Below are 26,258 nucleotides of genomic sequence, written 5' to 3'. Positions count from 1 at the left end.
TCTAGTTTCAGACTGGGGCAGGTAATCTTTCCCTTTCATTCTTTTTCTTCTAGTCTTCCCTTTTTTCACCATGATTTGCAAGCTATAGGAAATTAGGGCAAGAAATCTATTTAGTATGATTTTAAAATGTAGAAGTAAATATCCAAATAGGAAAAAAATTCCAAGATATTTGCCTGCAGATTGAAACCACGCTGCACTGCACCAATGCATAATTTTCTCTCCGTCCTGCTTTCCCATTTCTTCTGTGAAACCTTCCACCAGAGTGCCTACTAGGCAACAAGGAGCTGCATTCCTCAGCAACCATGGGGAGCTGTGTACCTCCTTCCCTACTGAACAACTGGCAGTGGTCTTTGGTAAAATGTTCTCTGCTGAGCTACCACAAACTGTCTGACCCAAGCAGTATGAGATCTTTTTCTCTTTTTTTTCATCTACTCATCCTTTGCCCTGAGCAGGAGAGGTTTACTAGTTACTAAACCTCAGAGACAACCTATATCATGTCTCCATACTTGAACTCTTCCAAATTCTGTGAGAAATAAAAGTCAGTGCCAATATATGACAACTTCTGCGTAGGGTCCAGGAGTCTGCACCCAAACCCAAATGGATTATGGGCTCCCTAAAAGATGTGTATTTCACATTTTGTGCCTGCTCCTTCCTTTTTTATTTGGCCTCTTACAGTTCAGTGTTCTGTCTTACAGCTGCTATAAATTCACCCTAAACATTACAGGCATACTTTTTAAGCCCTCAAATACACTACAGCTTCTTTCCAGATCAGAACTTGCCAACCAACGCAAATTCTGTATGTTATATGAGACCCTGACCTAGGACCCTCTCTGGTTAGAGCCAGAACTGTTACAAGGATAATGCAATTAGTTCCTTTCCTGCATCCTTGTTTTCTCCAACAACCCTAAGCTTCTGTTGCTTGGATTGATCCTGTTCACTTAAAATTCTCAGAGCAGGAATTACTTTACTAAGAAATCCCATTGAGTACAAGCAGTATTTGCAAACCCAGCCACCAGGGAAAAAGAATTGGAAAATTAATCATCCTGTAAGAATGAGCAGCAAAAATATTATATCTAATCTTACAAAACTCTAGTGGGGGTGGGAGGAAGCATCGTACACATAAAATGAAGTCCCTGTTAAGGAAAAACTGAAGAGCTTTTATTTTGGTAATAAAGTACATCCCATAATATCAGTTAAGAGCAATACGAATAACAGAAGACAATGAAAGAAAGGAATAAGATTAATGTATCTTTACAGACCGTGTGAATCTGCTTGTAGACAGGGCTAGGAACTTACAGATAGGGAAGTAGAAGAAACTCTTAGTTCTCAAAAATGATACTATCAACACAGACTGTTGCCCAGCCAAGGCCGTGTTAAATTTCTGCTCCTAGAGAAGAACAAGGACTTAATAGAATTATGAAGAAGTTCTTCTTTCTTTTATATAACGAAAGGGGGGTGCTTATTAGAGGGGAACATAGAGCAGGCAATTTAGGGAAGTCTGTACCTTCCAAGTACCTCAGCCAGTGGGGAAAAGGAAAAGGGAGACACGGCCAGGAACTTAGAACAAGAAGGGGGCTGCATCCCCAGCAATTTGAGAGACCCCATGGAAAATGCTCATGGCCTTTATTAAAATAAAGTTACAGGACTCCTCTGTCTCCTCTTTGGACATAAACCTCTGGCATTGTGGATTAATTTTCCTGACACTTGGGAGACACGTTTATTTCAGAGTTGCACAAACCTGAGTGCTCCAAGATATTCCACAAATCAAGCACGCCAACTATCAAAAGATTTTACTGCTTATACAATTTAGCAAACTAAGGAATTAGTGTTCATTCGCTGCAAGTGACATAGTTCCCTTATTAATTAGTCTTCTATCTTCTATCAATTAATGACTGCCTTGCTTCTCGTGCTAATCAGCCAACATGCTCAGTCTTTCTATTCTTTTGGGTCGCGGGTTTTCTTGGGTGGTCACAACCAGCCCCTGCCAAAAACTGCCTTTTACCCACTCAAAGCTGAGTTTGCTGCATCAGTTTCTTCCTTCTCTTGAGGGTTCTGTTGGATATCTTTGTGGCCCATAAATGCTGCGTTCTTTGTGTCCACTCAGTAGTCCATCCTTCTCTCCTGGCATTATTAGCCTCTCCCGAGGTCTGAGATCACTGAAGCATATCGGGCCCAAGACCTTAACAAGACAATGATACCGACATTTTTAACACCTGGCCATCGCTTAGCGCTCGCCTGTTACCCGCTATCTCCTCATGGATTAATCTCTTTTCTCGTTGATTAGGCTGGATATACAAATCCCACCGATCCTTGAGAACACTTTTACACAGCTCGCGGTTCGCACCCCTGGCCGCCGGGCGGCCCCAGAGGCCGTGCCGGGCCCTGAGGCGGGGGAGCGGCGGCGCCTGCGCAGCGCTGCGGGCGGAGGAAGGCGCCGAGCCCCGGCCATGGCGCGGCGTGTCGTGAGGGGGCTGCTGCTGCTGGAGGCGGCGGGGCTGCTCGGCGCCCTCCTGCTCTACCGCGCCATGGACCGCAGCCAAGGTGCGGCGGGGCTGCCGGGGCCGAGCCCCGAGGGGGAGCGGGGACGTGGGGCGGGCAGGGGAGGCTCCTCCACGCGGGGCCATGCGCACCGCCCGGCTTTTGTAAGGAAGTCCTTCCGTGTGGGCTCGGGAGTTCGGCTGGGGTGAGTGCAGGCGCACAGGAGTGGCTTCTTGGGCGGACCTCCTAGGATTTACCTCTGAAGAACGAGCTGCTGTTGTAGTTTTGCAAACCCAAGCCCGCCAGCAATCCTCCGAGGGGGCGCAGCACACGAGCACACCCGAACAGAGGGATCCTGCGCGGTTTTGTAGTAACAGCCCCGGGCCAGATAAAGATCTAAAAGGCAGAGAGGCTGTCCGCAGAGGAGGCAGGAATTGCTCAGTCCTGTTTCGGGCATCTGTTGAGCCCTTGAAGGGATGCCCCGGCTGCGTGTGGGTCCCGCAGGCCCTGCGATGTGACATTTCCCAGGCTGAGGAGACGCGGCTGGCAGGAGGCGGCCAGCGTCATCTCCCGGATTATTTAGCTTTCAGTCCCTCATGCCTCTTACACTTACACCTCCGTGCCCAGGTAACAGAGCACCTGTCGTAATAAGCAAATGAATAATAAGCAAAGCACCAGTTTGGTTACTACAAGGAGGTTTGCTCTGCAGAGCAGCGGCCTTTGCATGCAGAGCTCTGCAGGGTGCAGCACTGGCCGGACAGATCTGTGTCCTTGCGGGAAAAGAGCCTGTCCTGCTGCCTGCAGGGCCAGGGCGAGCCAAAAGGCAGCTGCTGCTTTGGCTGGGAAGGCAAGAATCCACCCATTTCAGCAGCGGTGTGGCCGTCATACCACTTGCAAGCTGAGTTTCACCTACACATCAGTTAGCACTTCTTTTCCAGGATCCAGATGATGTCGGGCTGTTAAATTTCAGCCATCTTTGTATTTTTATTAGAAAATACACATAAGAAAAACATGGAGAAGATGCTTTCAGCCTATTGTAACTTGGTGGTAGGTGCTCAGCTTTGTGATTTTTCCTCCTCTTTTGCAAATCTATATGCCTTTGCACATTTTCTATAATTGCAGTTCTGTAAGGTGCAGTAAGCCAATCTGACAGCTCAGTGAACTCAGAGTGAGGCTTTTACTGCTTTCTTCTTGTTAGTACTAGAATGGTTAACACCTTTTTACAAGCTGCTGTAAATAATTAAAATAGCATAAACCTGTTGTGGTTTTATACTGGGTTGTCAGAGCGGCCCATGGAACAATTCAGTGAACATCTAAATCTGCACAAGGAAACAAAACAGTTTTCCCTGGTTTTATTTGCATGTCAGTCTATGAGCGGCATGCAGCTTCCTGTGAATCTGTAGCTTGGACTTGGTTATCACAACTGTAAGGAAGCTCAGAAAACACTGTGATGATGGGGCTGCATATATGAGTAACCTGAATGAAGTCTCTGAAATTATTTTTAAAAATTTAATTCCTATCACATTATTTAATGGTGGCTGTAACTAAAGAGCTCAAATAAATTTCAATGAAACAAATCTAGTTAGAAAAATAGTGCATTTAATTATTCATCTTATTCATCTTAATATATATGCTGGGAAAGTAACTGTGATTTATTTTTCTTGTCAGATTTCAGATACACAATGCAGAAGAGGTTTCCATCAATTCTGGAAGGTGGGTTTGTAGTCACTAGCTTCAGAAGGATGGCTGAAGCTTCTGTTGTATCTTAATATATAAAACTGATCTTAGGATGGCTTAAAACTTTCCTCAGGAGACAATGCAGAAGTTTTTATTGTTAAGGCATGGAGTGTGAGACTGTTGGACAGAGACCTCAGAGCTGGAGGGTTACACACTGAATAAAACTTAACTACAAAAGGGCTGCTTGTCAGATATGTCTAACTTAGAGCTGACATGGATTTTCCTATTTTTCAGTTTATTACAAATCCAATGAGTGGTCTGGAATTCATGGCATAAGGGAGAATGACCAGATGACATGGTTAAGCAGCAAGAACTGAAGTAAGAAAGACATGTAGTTAAATAAAAAACTATTTAAGAATCATTATTTTTAAAATTTCCACATCAAGACATCCAGTTCATCGTCTTGTTTTCTTGCCTTTGTACTTATTTTTCAGCCCTCTGTGCCTGAACTGTTTCTTCCTTTTGATGATGCTTTTCACATCCCTGTTGTGAAGCCACTTGTCACGCTCTATTTCCCACTGGATCTGTTTGACATCTGTAGGAGAAAAGGTGAGAAATAAGGAGCCGACAGATACCTCTGACCATGATGTGGCATACAGATGAATCATGTAAAAGTTAAAACTTGACTACTGTATTTATAAAAGTTAATAAAAGTGCAAACTGCCTTTTTTTGTTGAGAAAGCTGTGCGTTTTTTCATTTCACAAAACAAACCGTACCATCTCAGAGTTTTAGACATTGCTTTGTGTTTTACTAATGCTAGGCACATTTGCGTTAGGAGCAGTGTTTTTTGAGTGCTCCTAACTTTGTTCAGGTGACACCAGCAAGACTTGTAAAAGCTTTACAAAGCTTTATTCAACTAGCATATACACATGTAATTCATTAGAATTATTTTGGGAAAACTACCTTCTACTTCACTGATACTGCAAGGAGACAGTCCATTAGGTAGGTAAAGACAGCAATACCTCATGCCTTCCCCTCCCAAGGAATCAAGGACACTGAGCAGCATTCACACAAGTGCTTGACAAAGAGCATCCTACCTGTCCCTATTTACAGTATTAGCGGGCTAACAACAGCCTCTCCCTCTTTCCTGAAGCCTTACTCACTCCACTACTCCCAGTTAATAATTAGCGCTGGGCATCTCTCGTCACCAGAGAAAACACATCTTACTGATGCTGAGCTACTGTCCCTGCTGTGTGGTTTCTGATCCTGTATTCCAGTTAAAGGTGGTTCATCTTTTCACCTACAGAACCTGAAGGGAAAGAAGTGAATTTCAGCACAACAACTGCCTGCTACTTGCAGCATGTACTTACTCGCATTGTCTCTGTTGGCCATGGCGTTCATTCCGATATTGTCAAACTTAGACCCAGCATTTTCATCCAGCAGATAGCCAAACTTTAAAGAGAGAAATTTTAATATTGTTACAAAGCAACAAATAAAATGCTTGATCACTTTTTGTTAAGGACTAATCAAACTCACCTCTTCTGCAGATGCCAGTATACCAGCATCTTGGAGTTTTCTCTTCTTTCCTCGCCTGGATCCTTCAAACAAAAAGTATTATTCTTATGAGACACAACTTCAAGTTCCCAAAGACATTAAAACAAAGTTTTGCCATGTTTTAAATTTTTAGCTTTTCTTAATGAGATCATCTGAATTAGCTATGTTGAAAATCTTTGTTTCCCCACCTCCCCTAAAAGAAAAGGAAAAAACGAGTTTCCAACGAAGAAGTAAATACACAGATCTGCGTATCGGGTGTAACAGATCCACAAACCACCAGTACAACTCCATCCTTCTTCAAAATTCCTCCTTCAATTCTCACCTCTTCAACAGCAGATTGTTACTCTGAATTATGCTGGTTGGGGGACAACCTCCTTTTCATTTATGGTTTATTCAAATCTGAACCTAGATCCAAAATGTGATAATCTACTGTAGTAAATCCCTCCATTCCAAAGGGTTTTGGACTATTTTATGTATTAAGCTTTCATGTCAGTGTTTTCTTACCTTCCAGTGATCCTGCAAAATTCAGATCTTTCTTTTTCTTGCCCTTTTTACTGACAGATTTCAGTTGCTCGTCATTGTTTGAGTCTGATAGAAAAAAAAAACCCAAATACATCAGTCTCCAATTTTCACACCATGTACATGTATATAAACTGCAGCAGAGACTAAAATTCCTTTTTAGGCATATTTGTCATAATGGTCCAAGTCTTTAAAAGGCAGTGTACACAAGCAAATTAGTATTTCCTCAAGGTGAACAATCAAAAATTGGTCTGTGATGTGCTGTTCTTTATGTTGTTTCCACAGCACCAAGGGAATGGTACTATGATACATAAAATACAAAAGCTAAAAGCAGGTGTTAGGTAAACTTCGAATGCCTGGGGAGTAAGTTTTGGTGAAATCATAATCTCATGAAAGATTGTGTTAACAATTGTATGAACAGTTTACCTCCTCTACCCTCAGTAATCTTCCTGTGACCTTTAGTTATTCATTGAAATACTCCATTAATCTCTGCTTTTCCACCCACATGCACTGTATTCTGTGTAAACTGCTGTTCAGGTGAAAAAATAAAACCATGCATGTACAAGGATCAGCTACTACTACAGTGGTAATAAAAACTCGAGTGCATAGCTGTATTGCAAGAGTAAGCTGTTACTTGTGAGACAGCCATTTCATTAAAAGTTAATTTATCTAAAAAAATCAGCATTAACTATGTCTAAAGAAATACAAAAATTATCAACTACCAGATTTTTAAATTTTTCTCCTTGAGCTCTTTTAATATTTCTGCCTACTGAAGCCAGTTATTTGTGTATAAAGCTACTGTTGTTATGCCAATTTTCAGAATGAAAGAAACATGTCTCATTTGGAAGTTTTTATACCCAGATGCCCAATTCCCACTCTCGCCTAGGAGATTATGCCAGGAAATGCTTCTTTTGGGACTTCATTGTACAGAAGAATTGTTGTTTCTTTGCTTAAGAGCCAAACTTCCCACCTAGACAACTAAACTGGAATTTGCATATGTAATTACATATTAGATAACCTATTTTTAAAGCTTCTTGTTTTTTGGTAACAAATGACACTTTACCTAGGTCGTTATCATCTTCAGACACATCCATAAATACACCTCCCTCTTCATCCATATCATCTTCAAAGTCTTCCTCCATACTTCCTAAGGAGACTTCCTCATCATCCAGATCACTGAAGTCGTCTTCATCATCAGAATCCTCCCAGTCAGCACCAGATCCCTTACCACCTTGGCCTTTCTTGCCGCCTTTGGCATTTTTTTTTATATTACTAAAAGAAGATGTAACAAGCTTAGCACTTCATCTGCAAAAATACTGTTTACATCTAGGTGACATCTATCTACTGGCAAACACTACGTTAGGAAAGCTCAACATCATTGCAAACTACTGCAAATGTAGGCTGCAACCTAAAATATCTGTATTGCACACTCAGGTATGTTTTCAACATTAGTATAGCCAGTTGTATTGTAAAAGTCAACCATTTTTAAGAAGTTCTGGAGAGAATCCTATTCTGAAATTCACAGAAATGACAGCTTCAGTATTTTATCTCCTCTATGTGTTTGCTCCTTTTCAGAAGGTCTTTTCTGCTCTAATAAACACCAGTCAAGATCACAAAAATTTTCAGGTTTCACTAGGGGATTAGACTTTGATTCTGCTGCCGCCTCAAGGGAAAAAGTCTCTGTGCAAATTTGAACACTGCATTATAGATACTTTGAGTAAAACAAAAGCTACTTAATAATCTACAATTAGACTCGATGAATCTAAAGGTCCTTTCCCACCTAAATGATGCTATTAATGAATTTATGATTAATGAAAGTGCTGACTTGAGGAGAACTGAGCTCTGTGACTCTGGATCTCACAAAGCTAATTAACTGTGTTAGGCCCAGTTACAACCAGTCCTTATGGCAGCAGTGCCATTAGGCCTCATTCTGCTTCCTTTTGTACTTGGTAATTCTCAAATAGAAACCCAAGACAATGAAAAACAAGATTTTACACTGCTTGCTGGGTCACTCCATTGTATACAATAAACAATTAATTAATTACTTAAGATAATCCAAAACCACAGGTCTCATTTAAGAGAGTAAACATCCATGTAAACATCTCAAGGGACATGCAGAAAACCTGCATTGCTCAGTGTAAAACTGATACGCCTTTTTTGCAAGGTGATATTCTGAGTAGTTCTGAAAAAGGTCTGTCTAGTGTCACAAACTAAAACCCTCTGTAGATGTTAAAACAAGAAGAGTAAGAACTAATCTGAAATCTTACCCAGCAAAATCAAGGTCATCCTGGCCAATAGCAGCATTATCAGCAGCTTCAAAACTATCTAGGGAGAAAGAAAAATGTTATAACTATAAAGAAATATGCAAGTCATTGCATTCAGCAAGTACATGGACCTGTTGGAGCAAGTCCGGAGTAGGGCCACAAAGACGACCAGACACCTGGAGCACCTCTCCTAGCACTCAAGTTCTTCAGCCTGGAGAAGGGGAGGCTTCAGGGTGACCTTATTACCAGTACCTAAAGGATGCTACAAGAGAGCTGGAGAGGGATTTTTTTCCAAGGGTATGTAGTGACAGGACAAGGGGGAATGGCCTCAAACTGAAAGAGAGTTTAGATTAGGTATTAGGAAAAAATTCTTTCCTATGAGGGTGTTGAGGCACTAGAACAGGTTGCCCAGAGAAGCTGTGGATGCCCCATCCCTGAAAGTGTTCAAGGCCAGGCTGGATGGAGCTCTGAGCAACCTGGTCTTGTGGAAGGTGTCCCTGCCCATGGCAGGAGGCATGGAATGAGATGATCTTTAGGGTCCCTTACAACCCAAGCTATTCTATGATTCTAGCATTGCAAAATATCCAGTTTTCAGACATAGGGTCATTGTTTTAAGCTTCTGAATTTATGAAGCAAATTCTCATTAGAGATACTAACCATAAAAGACAAATGCAATTAGTAACAGATTCTTGTCGTAACTAAGACCACATTAATTGAGTCACTAAGACCCTAGTAAAAAAATGTAGAATTCTCTCAAAATACTGTACAAAACAGTTATAGACAATTAACCAGATTTTTAAAAATACATATAAGTAGAATTTGAAATAATAAAATAATGGACATTTTCTGGTACACTAACAAATTTAAATTCTGAAACAAATCATACACTATTTCCAAAGCAAAGTACATGCTACAGGAAGAGCTAAGGCTACTGCAGAGGTTTGCCAGCGACCTTACTGAACTCATAACCTCATGAAGGACATTAGAAACAATGAGAGAAACTGTAAGCAAGAAAACATAGAGGCAAAAGTTACGTGCTCCTAGGAAAAGTTACTCAGACTACATTAGGAAAGAACAAAGGGGCATGAACTGCCACTCACTAGTCTAAGTTCAAAATCAGACAATTTCCAGCCACTTAAACAAGCTGACTACTGCAGTGGTGGGAGCAAGACCTCTTCTACAAACAGCCACACAGCTGGCTCACACAGCAGATAGCAGGAACTGCTGTCTGCAGGAAAAAGAACAAAGAACAACTGGAAAGCCAGTTTCCACTCCCAAATTCCTCTATCTGGTTCTTTTACACAACATGAACTATAAAAAGGATAAATGAGGAATTTGAAAAATCTGGGAATACTGGGATAGTTACTGCAAGGAAGAACACAGCCTTACCTAATGCTCTTTCAAATTCATCATCATCCACATCTTCCACACTTTCTTCATCATCCAGACGCTTTTGTTTCTCTCTCTTCTTATCAAACTTCGAATAAAATCTGAAATAATATATTGTTCTCAGACACAAAAGTACAGGGGATGATCTTTATGACTTTTTAAATAAAAAACCTGAAAATTGTTTCCCATGTATGTTGCCAATTGAAAACTGTAATTGATGGTTTCAAACACACTTAAAATCAAGAGATTTGTACTTCCTTTGTTTTCCAAAAAAAATCAGTCACTACTGTAATATTTAAAACACTGTAACTTCACTGGCCAAAGGTGGTAGAAGTTATTTTTAACATAATGAAATTATAAAAGAGCATAACAAAGATGCAAAAATCTGCCTTAAACTGAGAAGGAAGCAAGGATCAAATTCAACTTGAACATAATTGGAAAAAAAAAGTTTTATTACATTTTCTCCCATAGCCCTCTTCTTTTGGGTCTCAGTTTTATCTTCTGTCAACCATTTTCACCTTCATTTCATGTTAAAGAACCACCAAACAGAGAAGGCAATTTTGACCACAAACAAAAGAGTATTTTGTACAGAAGACTTTAAATGTGTAATCACAGTTTCAGCCATCTTCAATGTAACAATACTGTTAACTTTTCACACAGGGGCATGTTTTTAAGATGCTTTCCTTTAATCTCGAAACTAACACTACTATTTTATTTTATTTATTAATAGTATATTCCTCAATATTATAGTATCAATTAATTTGTAATAAATGAAATTAATTCAAATAATAATTTCCTAAGGAGACACATCAGTATTTTGATCTAATAAAAACAAATCTTTGCCAAATGCATACCACTTCAATTTTAGTACTACAACTGCATTTTTATATCATAATATCATAATCTCAAAGGAAATTCAAAGAAACAGAAAAAATATAAGTAATAAAAAGCTAAACACTCTGAAAAGTAGCTCCTCTAACTTTCTTTTGTGTTGTTCCATTCTAATAAGCTTTGATGCTAATAACATAAGCTGTATTCCAGCTTTCATTATGTATACCTCTAATGCCTAAGATCTACAACCTACAAGATATTCATTACCCATTACTTAAGGCTTCTCTATTATAATGTCAGCTTACTTAATTTATTTAAATTACAAGCCCAAATTGCCTTTGTTCATAGGTGATATTCTTTCCTAAGCACTTTTAACAAATGTTAAAATTATGTCCAAGAAAAGCACTATCACTCAAATTAACCAAAATTTGCAAACACTTGAAATACCAGAGAATATTTACAAAATGCAGTGAGTTTTAATGGTATTGCATTAAAAAAAACAACACTTAAAATCAGCATTCACAAGTATTCCATTACCTGTGAAAGAACACTTCATCCACTGGGATTTTGCTTTCATCTTTGGTCCGGAATTCCTTACTGTTGACTGCAAAACCAAAAAAAGAACTGATTTTACCCCAAGTGGAAAAGTTGGTTATTCTTCCCAGAGGTTAAGCAGCACACAGAGAGAAGCAGGGCGTCCCCATTCAATAATGGGGAGATTATCTGAAAACCTCTTCACACTAACACAGTGCATATACTGTACTCCAGTGTGCAGTATGGAAAAGACCCTATGGAAAAACCCTAACCAGGTTCTCAGTTGTATCAGCAAGGCAGGGGGATGCAATCTCCTACAGGAGGAATACATTTAAAACAGTAACAGGAAAGAAAATAGGGAGTAAGATGAACTTGCTGTCATGCACTAAAACACTGTCATTACTTCCACTCAGCACTCCCTGGCAGTAGAAATGCTTGTCAGGAGCTGCAGTGCAGGACCATGTGCCAGCTGAGCACATTGAGGAAGGGATCAAGCTTCAACCTGCCTCCATTTCTGAGGAATTCGGGCCAAATATGACACTGCAACAGCAGATCAACTAGGGTAATGATCAGGCTCCCTGTGGAAGAGCCCTCTCACATTTCCCTTTCCTCGTCCTCAGAAGTAAATCAAAAGAAAAACGGCTACAGATTATCTCAGTGGGCATAGATTAGAATAATTTCTAAGTGACATGTGTCTAAGTTTCTGAAACCAGACCAGCACACTCACAGGACTCTTCAAATTAATAGTAGAAGGTACCAGAGGATTTGCAATCTCAGTTCCCTATGCCTCAGCAGAGATCAGCTACATGAAACAAATGCAGACTTTTGGAGCCATATTAATATATCCATATTTTTGCATATCATGTTCATTTGTAAAACACTTGAATTACCCAAATTCTGTCCTAAATCCTCAGTCTGCTCCTTCAACCCAGAATAAACTAAAGAGTGTGACAAAGTGTATATGCTAAAATTTCTATTTTAAGCTTTACCAGCTGTCAAACTAGCCATAAAAGTGCATCAGTACTTACTAATCTGCATAACTAAAACCTCTTTGCAACACAGCAGACCCAAAGTTGGTGGAAAAGCACATCCCTGGGAATGCTACAGAGACTCTGACACAGAAGATGGTATCTCTTCTGTCTTCAAGCAGCATGTTTTACTGATAGTTAGTTCTGGCTTTTTAACTGCTGGCTCTTACACCAAATCCTATTCTGGATTGTTGGAAACAGTGGGACTGGACAAAAGGCAGCTTATTTATGGAGGCAGGAAGACTCTTAGCAAAATAACAGTGCCAAAGATACCTTACACTCATCCTAACAACAGCTGCAGCTGTGGCATTGTATGGAGTAATCCATATCATTTAATGGAAGAACTTTATGTGATTTAAATAATTATATAGATCCATTTTTCTGGTATTTTAAGCCACTTTTAAATCATAATAAACAGAATAAAAATGGCTATAGAATAACTGACTTTCTCAACATTTTTTCTTCATATGATTCAACAGATCCAAAGTTCTATCTGTGCAGATTCCACACATCCTTACAAGGTGAGGTCTAATCCTGAACATTAGGCAGGACCACTGCACTCCATGATGACACTTTCTTTTATTGCTAAGACAAACAGCATAGACAGTGCAGATGACACATCTATATCAACCAACCAAGGATTTTTTAGTCATCATAATCTTAACTGACTTAAGGGGCTGACTTACCTGCAAGATTCTGCGTAACTTTCATAAACTGCTTCTTCTTCGGCTGCATTACCACACTGCTGGTGTTTTCTGTATCAGAATATAAATCAGAGAAGAATTTTTATTTTATTACTTTTATGTTTAGGAATGGCTAACAGACCAGTGGGTCTATTATTATTATTATTATTGCAATAAAATAATTTATTTTATGTTAGGACTGTCTGATAGACTAGTGGGTTGTACTACCATCCACAATGACACCAAGAGGCTGGAGAAATGGGCTGACAGAAACCTGCAGTTTAACAAGAGGAAGGACAAACTGCACTGAAGGAGGAACAACCCCATGCACCAGTATACATTGAGGGCTGCCCAGCTGGAGAGCAGCTTGGCTAAGAACACCCTGGTAGTGCTGGTGGACACCCAGCTGACGGTGAGCCAACATTGTGTCCCTGCAGCAAAAAAGGCTGATGGTTTTCCTGGCACTTGTCAGACCACACTTGGAGCCCCGTGCCCAGGTCTGGGCTCTCCAGTATAAGGCAGACATGGGCATACTGGAGACAATCAAGTGATGGGTCACTAAGCTGATGAAAGAGACTCCACCTGAATATCTGGAAACACTTTTTCACTGAGGGCAACTATGCACTGGCACAGGTTGCACAGAGAGGCAGAGGAGACTCTTGGAGACATTCCAAAGCTATCTGGAAAGTCTGCTCTAGGTGTCTCTGCTGGAACCCATGACTTCAGAGGTCCCCTCTAGCCTCAACCATTTTGTAGTGTTTACATCTCCCTATCCCTTGCTTATTCCTGCCAGGTGAGCAGCTCTGCACTGTGGGTGTAAGGGGCAGCAGGACGTGACTGTCAGCTGGCTCCTGGTTGCAGACATCTGTCTTGCAGCCCTGAAGACTGATCCCACTCCTCTTCCACCACATGCACCTCAAATACTTGACAAGGCCAATCTGAGAGAATGAGAATTTGGTCAGCATCTATAACCAAGATCACGTGGTAGATCACAGAGAAGTGCCTACCTTTGCCTTTGCTGAGTTTGGGATTTCTGTACACGAAGCGATCCAAGAATCTCATTAACGTGAAATCCTGCAAGGGGTCACCAGAGTACTGAATGTGATTTCCCTGAAAGGAAAAAGCCAAAAACCATTAAGTTCTTTATTTTAGAACGATACCATCTAAGCACAAAGGACTCAATCAGCCCAAGAACAACATTAAAACACACTTTAAAAAGATAAAGACTTGAAGATACTATACCACATAACCCTGACCAGGTTCTTCTTCTTGCAATTTCGCTATTTTCTTCACTAAGCCACACCTCCTTTGCTTTGTTTCAGTGATAAACTGCCTTGAAATCTACCATGCTGTTAATCTACCAGCAGTTAATACTCAACATCATTTCAATACCATATATTCAAAAGAAAAGCAAATCTTTTAAATACGTATTTGTGAAAGTTTGAGTGGTTTTGGCATGGTACCACAACAGTATTTTAAAAACAATTTGTTCCTATAGTAGGGTTCCCCATATTTCAAAAAAAATCAAAAAGATACAAAAAAAACATTCTAATAAAGTTTTAAGAATCATATAGTATCTACATTTCTACAAAATAAAAACTTTTGTGAGCAGTCTCCTTTACATATAACATTGCAATTCCATGAAAAGCTTGGCATTTGAGAACATGATAGAGTTCTGCAGAGCTGCTAGTTACCCACAAAGTGCAAGGAGACTTTAAAATGTATTTTTTCAAATGGCAGAAGACACCTAATGTAAAATATCAACCTTCAAAGCAACAAGTTAGCAAAAGCACTTACTTCTAGAATTGTTTTTGCAAACAGGGCCACAGACGGATGAAAATGTTCAGAAAGCTGAAAAACATAAGTCATTAATTTATTTCTAGTTTTAAAATATGTTGTAAGACCACTCTGTGGCTTATCAAATAACAGACATAAATATAGTAGTTCAAGCACTTTAACAACTGAAGAACTTCAAGTTCTGATTTTTTATTTGCATTAAATACATTTCACTTATCATTTTATTTAACACTAAAAAGCTTTGATGACCAAAGCTAAGATCCAATAGTCAAAAAATGTTATTATTGTCCAAATCTCCACTTTAAAAATTCCTATTCCCTACTCAAGAATATCAGTATTGTATGGAACATATACCAGCTTAAAGCTGAACAAAGTGTTAGCTTTAACATTTCTGTTGTTGCTCAAGTAGCTACTTCCAGAATAACCAAGTTCCTTTTCCTCTCTGTGTACAAGGGCCACACTTATAAACACAGTAACAGCAATGCAAGAAAGTCCTACCTTCTTCAGTTCCCAAAGGCTTGTACTTTCAGCACCACAGTATAAAGGACTCCGGTGCATAGGATCATAGGAAACTCCACTCTTCCTGCCTGAGGGGTGGAAGGGAGCAAAACAATTTTTCTCAGGCAACTTTACAAGAGTATTACTCTCATTTCCCCACAACAGTAATGCTGCCCATCACTCCCAGCTGGACAGGCCAGGAGTTCATCTGGCAGCAGGAAAAGGCTGTATTCAGCTGCCCTTCACAGTGTATGATCAGGTGCACAGGCTGAGTTCCTGCCTGCTTCCCAGGAAGGCCCTGAAAAGCCCTGGCCTGTTCCAGAAGCCTTCAGGGAGGAGTGAAACTGGGCACAAGTTCAAAGTTGGACAAACTGTTCTAGCAGGCTTCACAAGCCAGAGAGCAGCTACACATCCTAACCTTGGCTACACTGCTCAGCTGTTTGAACATGGAAGCAAAGAATTCCAAGCCTGTTAGCAGCTAAGGCACAAATGATGTGTTTATTACAAACTGCATCACGTGAAATACACTAGTCATAGAGTCTTTTCATCACTGCTGAGGTAACAGATAAACTGTTGTGACTGGGTGCTTTCAACCAAACTTCAATTTAAAAACTAAAATAATGTTTTAATCACTTCATCTTACAACAACTCCTGATCAATGTGCCCCTGTTATGGACTCTTAGCTGTTAAATTATATATTTTCTTGCTGATTTACCTCCCATATTCAGATGATGCACCCACGAGGCTGATGAATTTGCATTGTTTGTTTTAGCAGAACTTTCCACTGTACTTCTCTTTTCATCTTCTACTTCTTTGTCAGCATCCACAAATCTTTCATCCTCTTCAGCCTCTTCTTGATCCTTAAAGCACTCTTCATCATCTGACTCCTAAAAACCAAAAAACATTAGCAAACAGCTTTTCCTTTCCAGATTACATCTGATTTTTTTAGAAAAAATGCACATAAAGTTCTTGAGCTTTATAAAACTCTAAACAAATTAGAGTTGATGTTTAAGAAATGCAGATTTTTGTCCTTGATATAACACTTAAAATTGAACTTTACTGCTTGGAACACACAACTATAATGGTCCCTTGCCACCTCAAGAAACATCTTAGCAAAAGGTTCCTAATAAACAGGTTAGGAAAAGATGCTTATGAAAACAGCTCTTACTGAAAAAGCAATGAGACAAAGAAATCATACCATGTGGTCCTGTAACTGGACCCTTAACTCTGGTTTTACTTTCAGAAGCTCAGACAGAAGGTACAGGGTTCCACAAATGAAGGGTGGCATTTGTCCACAAGTGACTTGAAGCAGCCTCTTCACAAAGGCCTTCACGCGCCGCAGCACGACATCTGCCTTCAGAGACTTATAGACAAGATTTAGGAACATGGATGGCTTTGAGCACGTTGCTAAAGCAGGATCTAGAAGCTTCCTGTAGGACACACAGGAGAAATGTTGCTGATTGTCACAATGTACACAGAAGAACAACTGCAATTAACATCAAACATTTACATTTTTCAAAGCATCATCTAAAAAACTAGTCACAGTTTGCTCCTCAGTACTCAAAAATATTAAGATCAATTCTGAACTGAAAAGAGCTGTGCCATAGTTCTGTATATATATGAGACACTGAAGATTTAAAATAAAATTTTAAAACTGCTTCAGTAAACAAAATATTGCAAGAAAATAAAAGGAAACAGTTCAACTGAAAACAGTCTCAAAACGTGAGAAATTCAGTGTTAAGAAACTAATCTGATTTGTTCACATGATTAAAAAACAGAAAGCAAATGGTTAAAAAGAAGCACACACAGTCACAATCAGAAAAGACATTTGTAACAGCAAGTTCATTTTCTACTCCAATTGTCTTCCAGGCTGCCAGGCACAGTAAGGCTCTTAAGTACACTGCACATTCTCAGGGAACCTGAATTCCCTTTTTAAAAAAATCAGTAACTTCCCCTTGGTCATCTAAACAGAAGCCTGTAAGGATCCTATAAAGAGTCTAAACAATCAGCTGGGACAAGAAAAAAAAAACAGTATTTTTATAACACAAGGCTTTCCAGCTACACAAATCAAATAATAAAAAAAAAAAAAAAAAAAAGATAACATTCCTCCTCCTCCTCAAAATAAGGGGGAAAAAAAAGGAAACAAGATTTTAGGCTATTTTCAGACATAATTTACAGACCTAAATACTTAACAGGCTAGTACCTGTAAAGGTGATTTTAGAAGAAATAGTTATCAATTAGTTTCAAATAATATCTGGAAATAAAGCAAGCCACCACAAGCATAGCAAAGGATGAAATGCACATGTGTTCTCAGGACCTATGACTGTCTTTTGTTTTTATCCTCGTGTTAAATGGAAGAAATCACATACATTGTCTTCCAGCTCCTACAAAATATCAGAAATTGTGGCCAATGAAACACAAAACTAGCAAGATCTAAAAAGCAAAGTAAGTGTTTCTAAAACTTTAAATTAATGGTGATTACCTCTTAAGATGAAATTTATATAAAAATGCAAACCTGCCACTTACTTGTAAAGCGCTGCATAGTACCTGTCCGACACAGTCTGCTGAGAGTCCATCACTTGGAACAGCAACATCAGGGCCTGGACACTGGTACTGAAGTTCACAAGATGCAGAACTTTAAACAAGGTGTTCATCTGCTCTTTCACTTTCTCATCACCGGTCTCAGCATAAGGGTAAGCTCTGTTTACCCCACAAAGAAGAGCACTGAGCATTTTGGATTCAACATCTTTTTTCTTAATACAGTTCCGGAAAAAGCAGAAGTACAAAGTTATCAGCTTGTTAGCCAATGCACTTTCCTCATGACTGAGGACTATCTGATTTAGAAAGCAGATAGCATAATACTGAGTTTTCACATTGATGTTTGAGCGGTACAGAAGCCTCTCCACCTCATTGCACACTACTCCCTTCATATTTGGGTGCTTGTGAAGTAACGTTTCTAAAAGGTAAGAGGCTTTGGTGGCAATCTTGTTCTGAGGGTCACCCAGTTTATTCACCAGCAGAACCAGCAGAGCTTTCTCCTGCTCGGGCTTGTTACAGAGTAGCTCGTGGGAAACTGCCAGCGCTCGGGATTTCGTGGCTGTCAGACAATCATGGCTCATTGTCTCCAAGGCCTGCACGAACTCTGCTATCTGCAGCTTCAGCTGATGCTCGAAGTACCAGAGTATCAGCCGCCTGTCTCTGGAGTCCTTGTTGCCACTGGACATGTGCATTATGTTGTTAAGCGGTCGCTGAGAGAAAGAGTGCAGTTTTCGATTGTCTGGCAAGATATCCGTAATGAGAAGCTCTTTGAAAGTATCTAAAGCCATAAGGCTCTGCTGCCTGCTGCCCTTTTTCTTTACAAGGTTTATCAAGTTCTCAACAAACTGGAGACTGTGGACAGCACTGTCCTGGATGAGAAGGGTCATTGCTGCCATCCTGTCAGCCAAGGTACCCGAGGACACAACAGTTTTAATCCACGCTGAGGAGGCCCCCTTCTGATAGTCCGTCTTATTCTTAAACAGGTCTGTCTCATGTTCATACAGCTTCTGGGCCAGGGCCTTATACTTGGACAGAAGCGTCTGGTTCTGAGGCTCTGGAGAGAATTCATTGGTGTATTCTAGATCATACCACTTGCCCCCCGGTTTGATCAGGATTGCTTGCCTAGCATGAAATTCAAAATCTTCTTCCAGCTTTTCTTTCTTTGAAGGTTGTTGGCCCTTATCACCACCAGCCTGCTTCTTTTTGTTGTCTTTCACACTGCTTGCCTTTTCCTTTCCTTTTTTTTCTTTTTTCCCCTCCAGTGAAGCATGATTTGTTTCCTTCTTGCTTTTCTCTTTCTTTGGAGGCTTCTCTTTCTCCTTACTGCCACCGTCATCCTCATCCCCCTCTACCACCAGGCAGCTCTTTGCATACTTGCTGAGCCCCAGGGAGCTGACGAACGCCTCCAGCTCCCCTTCCTTCAGGTCATCGATCGTGTCCTTCTTGCCGCCGTCCACCATCTCGCCCTCCTCGTCCACGGCACACAGCATGAGGTAATCTTGCTGCAGAGACAGGGCACAGTTGTCACGGGCAGATCTAGTGCCAGGTTTGCCAAGACTCCCAAGGGCTCCCCACTGAATCCCTGAATGGTTTGGGTTGGGAGGGACCTTAAGGACCATCCACGGGCAGAGACACCTTCCCCTAGACCTGCTTGCTCAGAGTCCCATGCAGCTTGGCCTTGGGCACCTCTAGGGATGGGACATGCACAAGTTCTACGGGCAACCTGTCCCAGTGCCTCACCACCCCCTGAGCAAAGAGCTTGTTCCCAGCATCCGCGTGGGACCCCGCACCCAGGGGCCCGTCCCGGGATGGGGATCCCGGCCGCCACGTGCTCCCGCTCCTCACCTTGGTGCCGCCGAGGCGCAGCACCTCGTCCAGCGTGAACTCTCCCGCATCTCCGCCCTCTGCTTCTTCATCACCGTCATCGTCGGCCTCCTCCTCGCCGCTGTCGCCGCCCGCCTTCCCGCGGCGCGGCACGCCGAAGTCCCAGAGCGCCGCCGCCATGGCCGCCCGCCGGAAGCGCTCCCGCGCACCCCGTGACGCGCGTCCGGCCGTGCCGCGGCCCCGGGCCGGGAGCGGGAGGAGCGGGAGGAGCGGGAGAAGCGGGAGCCGCTGCTGCCATGGTGCTGCCGCTCCGTGCGCTCCTGGCGGGCGGCCGGCGGCTCCCCCGCCCCGCCGCCGCTGCCTTCGGTGACCGCCGCCTCTGCCCGCTTTCCCTGCCGCCCGTGGCGGGCCCGCCCCGCTGGGCCCCTCTCTCCGCTCCTCTCCCCGCAGCTCCGGCGGCGCGGCTCTGCTCGGGCGAGGCGGAGGCGGCCGGCGGGGACGGGGACAGAGCGATGCTGCGGCACCTGGCGCGCAAGCTGCGGGCCAGCGGGCCGGTCACGGTGGCCGAGTACATGCGGGAGGCGCTCACCAACCCCGGGCAGGTGCGGGGCCGGGCCGGGCCGGGGGGGCTAAGCCCCGGCTCCCGCTCACCGCCCTTACCCCGGGCCCGCTGCCGCTTCCCCCCCGCAGGGTTACTACACGCGTCGCGGCGGCGTCGGCGAGAGCGGGGACTTCATCACTTCGCCCGAAATAAGCCAGGTGTTCGGAGAGGTAACGCATTTTCTTGAGCCTTATTTGTTTTACTTCAACCACGCGGGCCTGGCTGGAATCCTGGTGAACAGCAAGCCATCCATGAGCCAGCAGTGTGTCCTTGTGGCCAAGAAGGCCAATGGAATCCTGGAGTGCATTAGGAAGGGCACTGCCAGCAGCTCAAGGGAGGTGATCCTGCCCCTCTGCCCAGCCCTGGTGAGGCACGTCTGGAGTGCTGAGTCCAGATGTGGATGACTCCTCAGGACAAGAGAGACATGGAGCTGCTGGAGTGGCTCCAGAGGAGGGTAACACAGATAATTGAGGCACTGGAGCATCTCTCCTAAAAAGAAAAAGCTGGGGGAGCTGGGGCTGTTCAGCCTTGAGAAGAGGCACTGAGAGGGGAGCTCATCCATGTCTCTGAGTATCTGCAGGGAGGTGCCAGGAGGATGGAGCCAGGCTCTGCTCAGTGGGGTCAAGCAATAGGACAGGAGGCAATGGGCAGAAAGCTCCACCTGAACATGAGGAAGATCTTTAGTGTGCAGTGGCACTCAGATTGCCCAGTGAGGTTGTGGAGTTTCCCTCACTGGAGACATTCAGGAACCATCTGGACACAATCCTGTGCTGTGTGTGCTCTAGGATGACCCTGCTTGGGCAAGGAGGGCGGTCCGGATGGCCCAATGTGGTCCCTTACAATTTCCACCTCAACTGATTTCCGAGCCAATGTTCAGATACCTTATCAATGTCAAAGTACTGGAGTAGCAATGATAAGGTTCAAGTTATTTCCCAAGAGAAAAATTGGTTTTCTTTTTCTGAAAGTCCTGTGTCTGAAACACCATCTGTGCTTAGTAACACACTTCCATACAGAACTTGCTTATAAATAAAACGAGTTACGGTGATTTTTCCAGTGTGAAAAATTTCCTCAGAAATAATCTCCAGAGTTTGGTCTGGCTCATTCTGGTTTGTGTATCGTTTCCAGAAGTGAAGAGTGGCTAAATCCTGTTCTCAGTGACGCTTTGGTCGATGCATTGTCAGGAAGAATAGCTGTCCAAAGGCACCTAGGCAGTGACCTGCATTTGAGCCTTAAGTTAAAGTTCTTACTCCAGCCAGAACAGACTCCCCACATTTACTGATGGAGAGTTGCTTCTGCTGGGCTGACAGCAATCAATGACTAATTTTAATACTTAAAGACCAGAATGTGATGTTATGTATCATAATTCTTAACTTTAAAATATCGAGACAGAATGTTGCTATGTTATCTTAGTTATTATCAGACAAAAGGCAGGTATGATTTTCCACAAGGGCTGGAGTTATTCCTGTAACCCTGTGTGTTGTTTCTCCCTGACAGTTAATAGGAATATGGTACATCAGTGAATGGATGGCCATGGGCAAACCCAACACCTTCCAGCTGGTGGAGCTGGGCCCAGGGAGGGGCACCCTCACTGAGGATATATTGCGGGTAGGTGAAAACTATTCATGTTCTTTGTTTCCAGCTGTATCCCATAGCTACAGTGAAATCTGAAGTGAAAATGTTCTGCTGTCAGGGTTTACCCTTCCCTAGTAGCCAAATCACTTCAGGCAGCTCAGACTATAATTAGAATAGATGCATTTCTGGGACCAGGGCTCTCAGGTGAAAGCAGAACAGCGGCCAGAGGAGCTGCTACTATTCTTCCAAACTAGCATTTCATGTTGTTATTCTTACAGCCCTGTAACGTGTAGCCAGCTTTTTTGAAGTGTAGCAGCTTTTTTTAAGATTTTTGAAGAAACTCACACTTCCTACTGAAGGAGCAAAATGCAGTCTCTCTCACTGAGATCGTTTTGTTAGTGAAAGCCAACTAAAATCTTCTATCTTGAATAATTAATAGTGAATAGTAAATAGCAAGAAGAAAGATTAAAACTTTAATCTTTAATGTACACAGAACAAGACTGTGCCTAATAGAATTCATCTGCCTTTATAGGTCTTCAAGCAGCTCGCCTCTGTTCTTAGTAAATGTGATATCTCTGTTCATCTGGTAGAAGTGAGCCCCAAACTCAGCGAGATCCAAGCAGTGATGCTGACAGGAGAGAAGGTGCAGCCAAACCCTGAGGATGAGTCTGCTTATATGAAAGGCATTAGCAAGACTGGAATTCCCATATTTTGGTACAGAGACATTCAAGATGTGCCACCAGGTAAGGAGCTTGAATGCCTCGTTAAAGGGATGGAGCCCTTCCTTCACTGACAGCTTTTGATAGCAGAGGGCATCTCTGCTAGCCTTCACACTGGACAGAAAAGTAGTTACTTACATACTTGTTCTTCCTTGTATGAGTCTGAGGCAGAATCTTGGTTCATTTTCATCACTGCTGCCTATTCTGTCTACCTTCATTTGGGAATAGCTACCCAATTTCGTATATTCCTACTTCTTATTTTCATGGGAAACAAAAAAAAAAAAAAAAAGCCTTTACTGGCTTTGCCTGAATGTCCTTTCACAAGACCATGATCTAAAATTCATGGACTGGGAGCTAGAGCTATCTGTAGAAATGGTATCTTTAATGTGTGCAAGCTGGAAGTAATTACATTTTTTTCACAACCACATTAACTAGCTTAATTAATTAAAAATCATAAAAAATATTTTAAACTGGAAGCTGCTCGGGAAGCATTAATAATTTAATGTATTCTTTTTTTACCTTCCCACAGGTTACAGCTTTTACCTAGCACATGAGTTCTTTGATGCCCTGCCAATACATAAGTTTCAGGTATAGCAAGGTTATTATTGTAATTGTGACTATCTGCTTAAACACCTTTTCTCTTTGAGGAAGAACAGAATTAAGGTGTAAAACTCAACACATGCCCTGTCTCTGGTGATGAAATAATTCTAACTGAATTTGGATAAATAAGGCTTAATTCAGCTGATAACTGTAAAATTAATAATTATTCTTGAATGGAAAAACTTGAAGAAAGCTAAGGATTTCTTTCTACTGAGATAACTCTCAAAGTTTTGGCTTTTTTTTTTTTATTTCTTGTGCTACATTAATGCAGCTTTTAATTTCCACATGATTTTCTGTAATACTACAAACAAAAGACTGAAGAGCTTTCATTTGAGTAGTAATGACAGCAGCAAAATACAGGCTAGTTATGATTGAGAAGTAGCTAATTTATGAAAATCACCAGTAGAACAAAATCTTTTGTTTTGATAAATTAAATGTTGCACTGTCAATAGAAGAGGCAGCATCATTCCTTTTAAGTATAATTAAACCTGTATTTGTTGGCTCTGCAGATGAGCCTCCGCCACAAGCTTTTTCTAAGGCAGTTACTGGAATTAAATAGCAATGAGTAATAACTGTTAATAATGTATTTTTCCTAAAACCTTTGTGAAAGGCTTGACATATTAGTTCAATCAAATGAACAAGATACTGTGGTACCTGTTGGAGTGTAAAACAGGTACTTTGTGCTCATTGAACAGCGAACAGAGAAAGGCTGGCGTGAAGTGTTGGTTGACATTGATCCAGAAGTTCCTGACCAGCTGCGGTTTGTCCTGTCGCCATCCAGGACCCCTGCGACACAAAACTTTATTCAGGTGAGGTTACACCTACCAGAGCTCATCCTTACATCTTTATTGACTCTTTCAAGTACATTTAGTGCTTCTCAGTTACTCTGACATCAAGAGGAGGGCTCCCAGTCTGTAAATTAATAGAGCTTAAAATTTCCACAAGCATTTAGCTTTGGATGCTGTGAAACTACAGCACAGAAATTACCACATGTATCAAACTTCGCAAAATAGGCGTTTGAACACACAAAAGGTCTCAGAGAGCAAACCAAGGCAGCAAGTGACAGGCAGAGTTCTGCACTGTGTGTGTGGCATCACCATCTCAAGAGTGGCCCTGGCTCTCAGCCTGCTGTAGGGTACTCAGGGCAGCTGCCTGCTCCTGTGCTAGGCTGACTTTTAAGGGAAAGTGGCTGTGATTTCTTCTTGATGTGCACTGGATACTCAAAGATACAAAATTAAGTCCTGGAGATTAATGGGAGCTACGAAGTCTCACACAGGAAGGCCTCTCAGAAGGGTGTGCACAGCTGAAGTACCACAGTAAGGAAGTTTCACCTGATACAGATATGCTTCATAGAAAAATTTTCATGTGACTACAGGTTATTGAAGAGATGACTGAAATCCAGCACTCAGAAAATACTAATTGAGAATGAGTGATAGCAAAACCAGCTCAAGCTAGAACAGGTAGCCTGGACTGCACCTCCTGTACTACCTGCATATCCCAGCAAAGCAACAGCACCAAGAGACCCAGTGTGAGGGATATTTGCCTTGTGCTTGTCTGCTAATAGAGGTGTTCTGGTCTTTGAACTCTGCACTAGCCAGAAGAAACAAGAGACCACGTGGAAGTGTGTCCTGAGGCTGGTGTCATTGTGCAGAGGCTTGCCTCTCAGATAGAGAAGGATGGTGGGGCTGCTCTGGTTGCGGATTACGGCCACGACGGAACCAAAACCGACACTTTCCGGGTAAGGCACTTGCCCTGTAGCAATAAGCCAAAAGACTCTTATCTTTCATTGTTAGGTTCTTCTAACAAAGTTTGTAGGTAGGCATAAGAGAAAAACTGCATAAAACTGAGTAATTCCTATTTAATCAGTATCCAGAAGGGTTTCTGTCAGATGGAAAGGGTAATCTGAGCTCTTGCTACATTTATCTCAAATTTTCCACATATAAAATTGCTATTGTCACCCCTCAAAGGCACAGCTTAATTTTTGCTGGCCACGGCTATGATGGCTGGACTACAGCTGAGTGTAATCCTTCCCGTTTCATTTTCAGGGTTTCCGGAATCACAAACTTCACGATGTGCTGAGTGCTCCAGGTACAGCAGACCTGACAGCAGATGTTGATTTCAGCTACCTTCGAAAGATGGCACAGGGAAAAACTGCTACATTAGGCCCCATAAAACAGCGGGAGTTTTTAAAGAACATGGGCATTGACCTCCGACTGCAGGTACAAGGGTGTTCTCAGCTACAGAACTCTCCCAATCCACAGGCAATACTCTAAAGCAGCACAAGAGCTTTAGTAAAAATCTTTCGTTTTAAAATGAAGTTGTTCAAAATAACGTGTAGGTATGAAATCAGAAAGGTACTTCTGCTAGATGTAAGTTATTCCAGATGCCTGAAAGTAAACTGTTCATATTATATTTAGGAGCATTTAATGTAAAACTTGCATCAGTGCATGTGCTGTGGACCATCAGCAGTGATCTCACCAGTTCTACCAACCACCACAGCACTGTTAAGTGAGAAGGATGCAAGAAGGGATTGCAGGAATTTATAGGAATACAGGAAGGGCTCTAACCTGCTGCTTTTCTTTTCCCAGGTGCTCTTGCAGAATTCTGGTGACACAGCGACTCGTGAGCAGTTACTTCACAGCTATGATATGCTGATGAATCCTGAGAAGATGGGGGACTGTTTTCATTTTTTTGCCCTCCTGCCTCACCACAGACTTGTACATCCTGACAAGAAAGATAAACCAGAATCAAAGTCTCCCCTACCACCTGTTGCTGGATTTAATGAACTGTTACTAAAGTAATTTCAAATACTATCACAAAACGTGTGATGGCTCTTTCAGAGTAAGTCTGGTGCAGCACACCAAACCTCTTGACTGACCTGCTCAAAGCAGTATGAGTGGAAATAAAACACTGCATGTACAGAAACCAGCACACACAGAGCAGAGAATGAACAATGGTTTGGGGGAGTCTTATGATAGAACTAAGTAAAATATTTACTGGTGGAATCAAAACTTGTCAGTAACAAACAGATGCACTAAGGAGTCTTTAATGTATTCAAGCTTTGGTACTTGAGTAAAATCAAGATGCCTTGACATCTTTGAAGATATTTTTACAAAGAGAATAGTGACGGTATGCGTGTGAAAGGAGTTCC

General features: G+C 42.0%; 2 protein-coding genes and 1 long non-coding RNA gene across 3 annotated transcripts; 2 read left to right on the top strand and 1 right to left on the bottom strand.

Annotated features, from left to right (window-relative positions):
- Nucleotides 1-2,407: 2,407 nt before the first annotated feature.
- On the top strand, nt 2,408-4,896 carry LOC116993365. The gene is made up of 4 exons (XR_004417282.1): nt 2,408-2,541; nt 4,147-4,191; nt 4,450-4,533; nt 4,650-4,896. It is a non-coding gene; the product is annotated as an uncharacterized LOC116993365 (long non-coding RNA).
- CEBPZ (CCAAT enhancer binding protein zeta) lies at nt 4,551-19,801 on the bottom strand. Its single transcript, XM_033053782.1, has 16 exons — nt 19,637-19,801; nt 17,780-19,293; nt 16,452-16,683; nt 15,969-16,140; nt 15,254-15,342; nt 14,756-14,809; nt 13,966-14,068; nt 12,962-13,030; nt 11,251-11,317; nt 9,883-9,983; nt 8,497-8,554; nt 7,293-7,501; nt 6,215-6,298; nt 5,693-5,754; nt 5,527-5,608; nt 4,551-4,750 (listed from the first exon to the last, which is right to left on the bottom strand). The coding sequence occupies exons 1-16, from the start codon at nt 19,793-19,795 to the stop codon at nt 4,611-4,613; spliced, it is 3,195 nt and encodes a 1,064-aa protein (XP_032909673.1). The 5' UTR covers nt 19,796-19,801; the 3' UTR covers nt 4,551-4,610.
- A 74-nt stretch (nt 19,802-19,875) lies between these two features.
- NDUFAF7 (NADH:ubiquinone oxidoreductase complex assembly factor 7) lies at nt 19,876-26,199 on the top strand. The gene is made up of 9 exons (XM_033053787.1): nt 19,876-20,217; nt 20,306-20,386; nt 21,711-21,821; nt 22,321-22,531; nt 23,037-23,095; nt 23,803-23,916; nt 24,702-24,845; nt 25,153-25,326; nt 25,696-26,199. Exons 1-9 carry the CDS (start codon nt 19,912-19,914, stop codon nt 25,906-25,908), a joined length of 1,413 nt encoding a protein of 470 aa, XP_032909678.1. The 5' UTR covers nt 19,876-19,911; the 3' UTR covers nt 25,909-26,199.
- Nucleotides 26,200-26,258: the final 59 nt, after the last annotated feature.

The sequence above is a fragment of the Catharus ustulatus genome, chromosome 3 (genome assembly GCF_009819885.2).
Source record: "Catharus ustulatus isolate bCatUst1 chromosome 3, bCatUst1.pri.v2, whole genome shotgun sequence".
Taxonomy (NCBI): domain Eukaryota; kingdom Metazoa; phylum Chordata; class Aves; order Passeriformes; family Turdidae; genus Catharus; species Catharus ustulatus.
Note: the sequence above shows the minus strand (reverse complement) of the source record. Positions and strands in the feature narration are given on the sequence as shown.

Bases quoted from the DNA above. Each gene is read 5' to 3' on its own strand.
- CEBPZ (XM_033053782.1), bottom strand. From the start codon at position 19,795: ATGGCGGCGGCGCTCTGGGACTTCGGCGTGCCGCGCCGCGGGAAGGCG. The intron at 14,810-15,253 runs GTAGGACTTTCT...TATGTTTTTCAG, and splicing joins GCCTTTGGGAACTGAAGAAG to CTTTCTGAACATTTTCATCC. The intron at 5,755-6,214 runs GTAAGAAAACAC...TTTTGTTTGAAG, and splicing joins TTTTGCAGGATCACTGGAAG to GATCCAGGCGAGGAAAGAAG.
- NDUFAF7 (XM_033053787.1), top strand. From the start codon at position 19,912: ATGGTGCTGCCGCTCCGTGCGCTCCTGGCGGGCGGCCGGCGGCTCCCC. The intron at 22,532-23,036 runs GTAAGGAGCTTG...ACCTTCCCACAG, and splicing joins CATTCAAGATGTGCCACCAG to GTTACAGCTTTTACCTAGCA. The intron at 23,096-23,802 runs GTATAGCAAGGT...CTCATTGAACAG, and splicing joins TGCCAATACATAAGTTTCAG to CGAACAGAGAAAGGCTGGCG.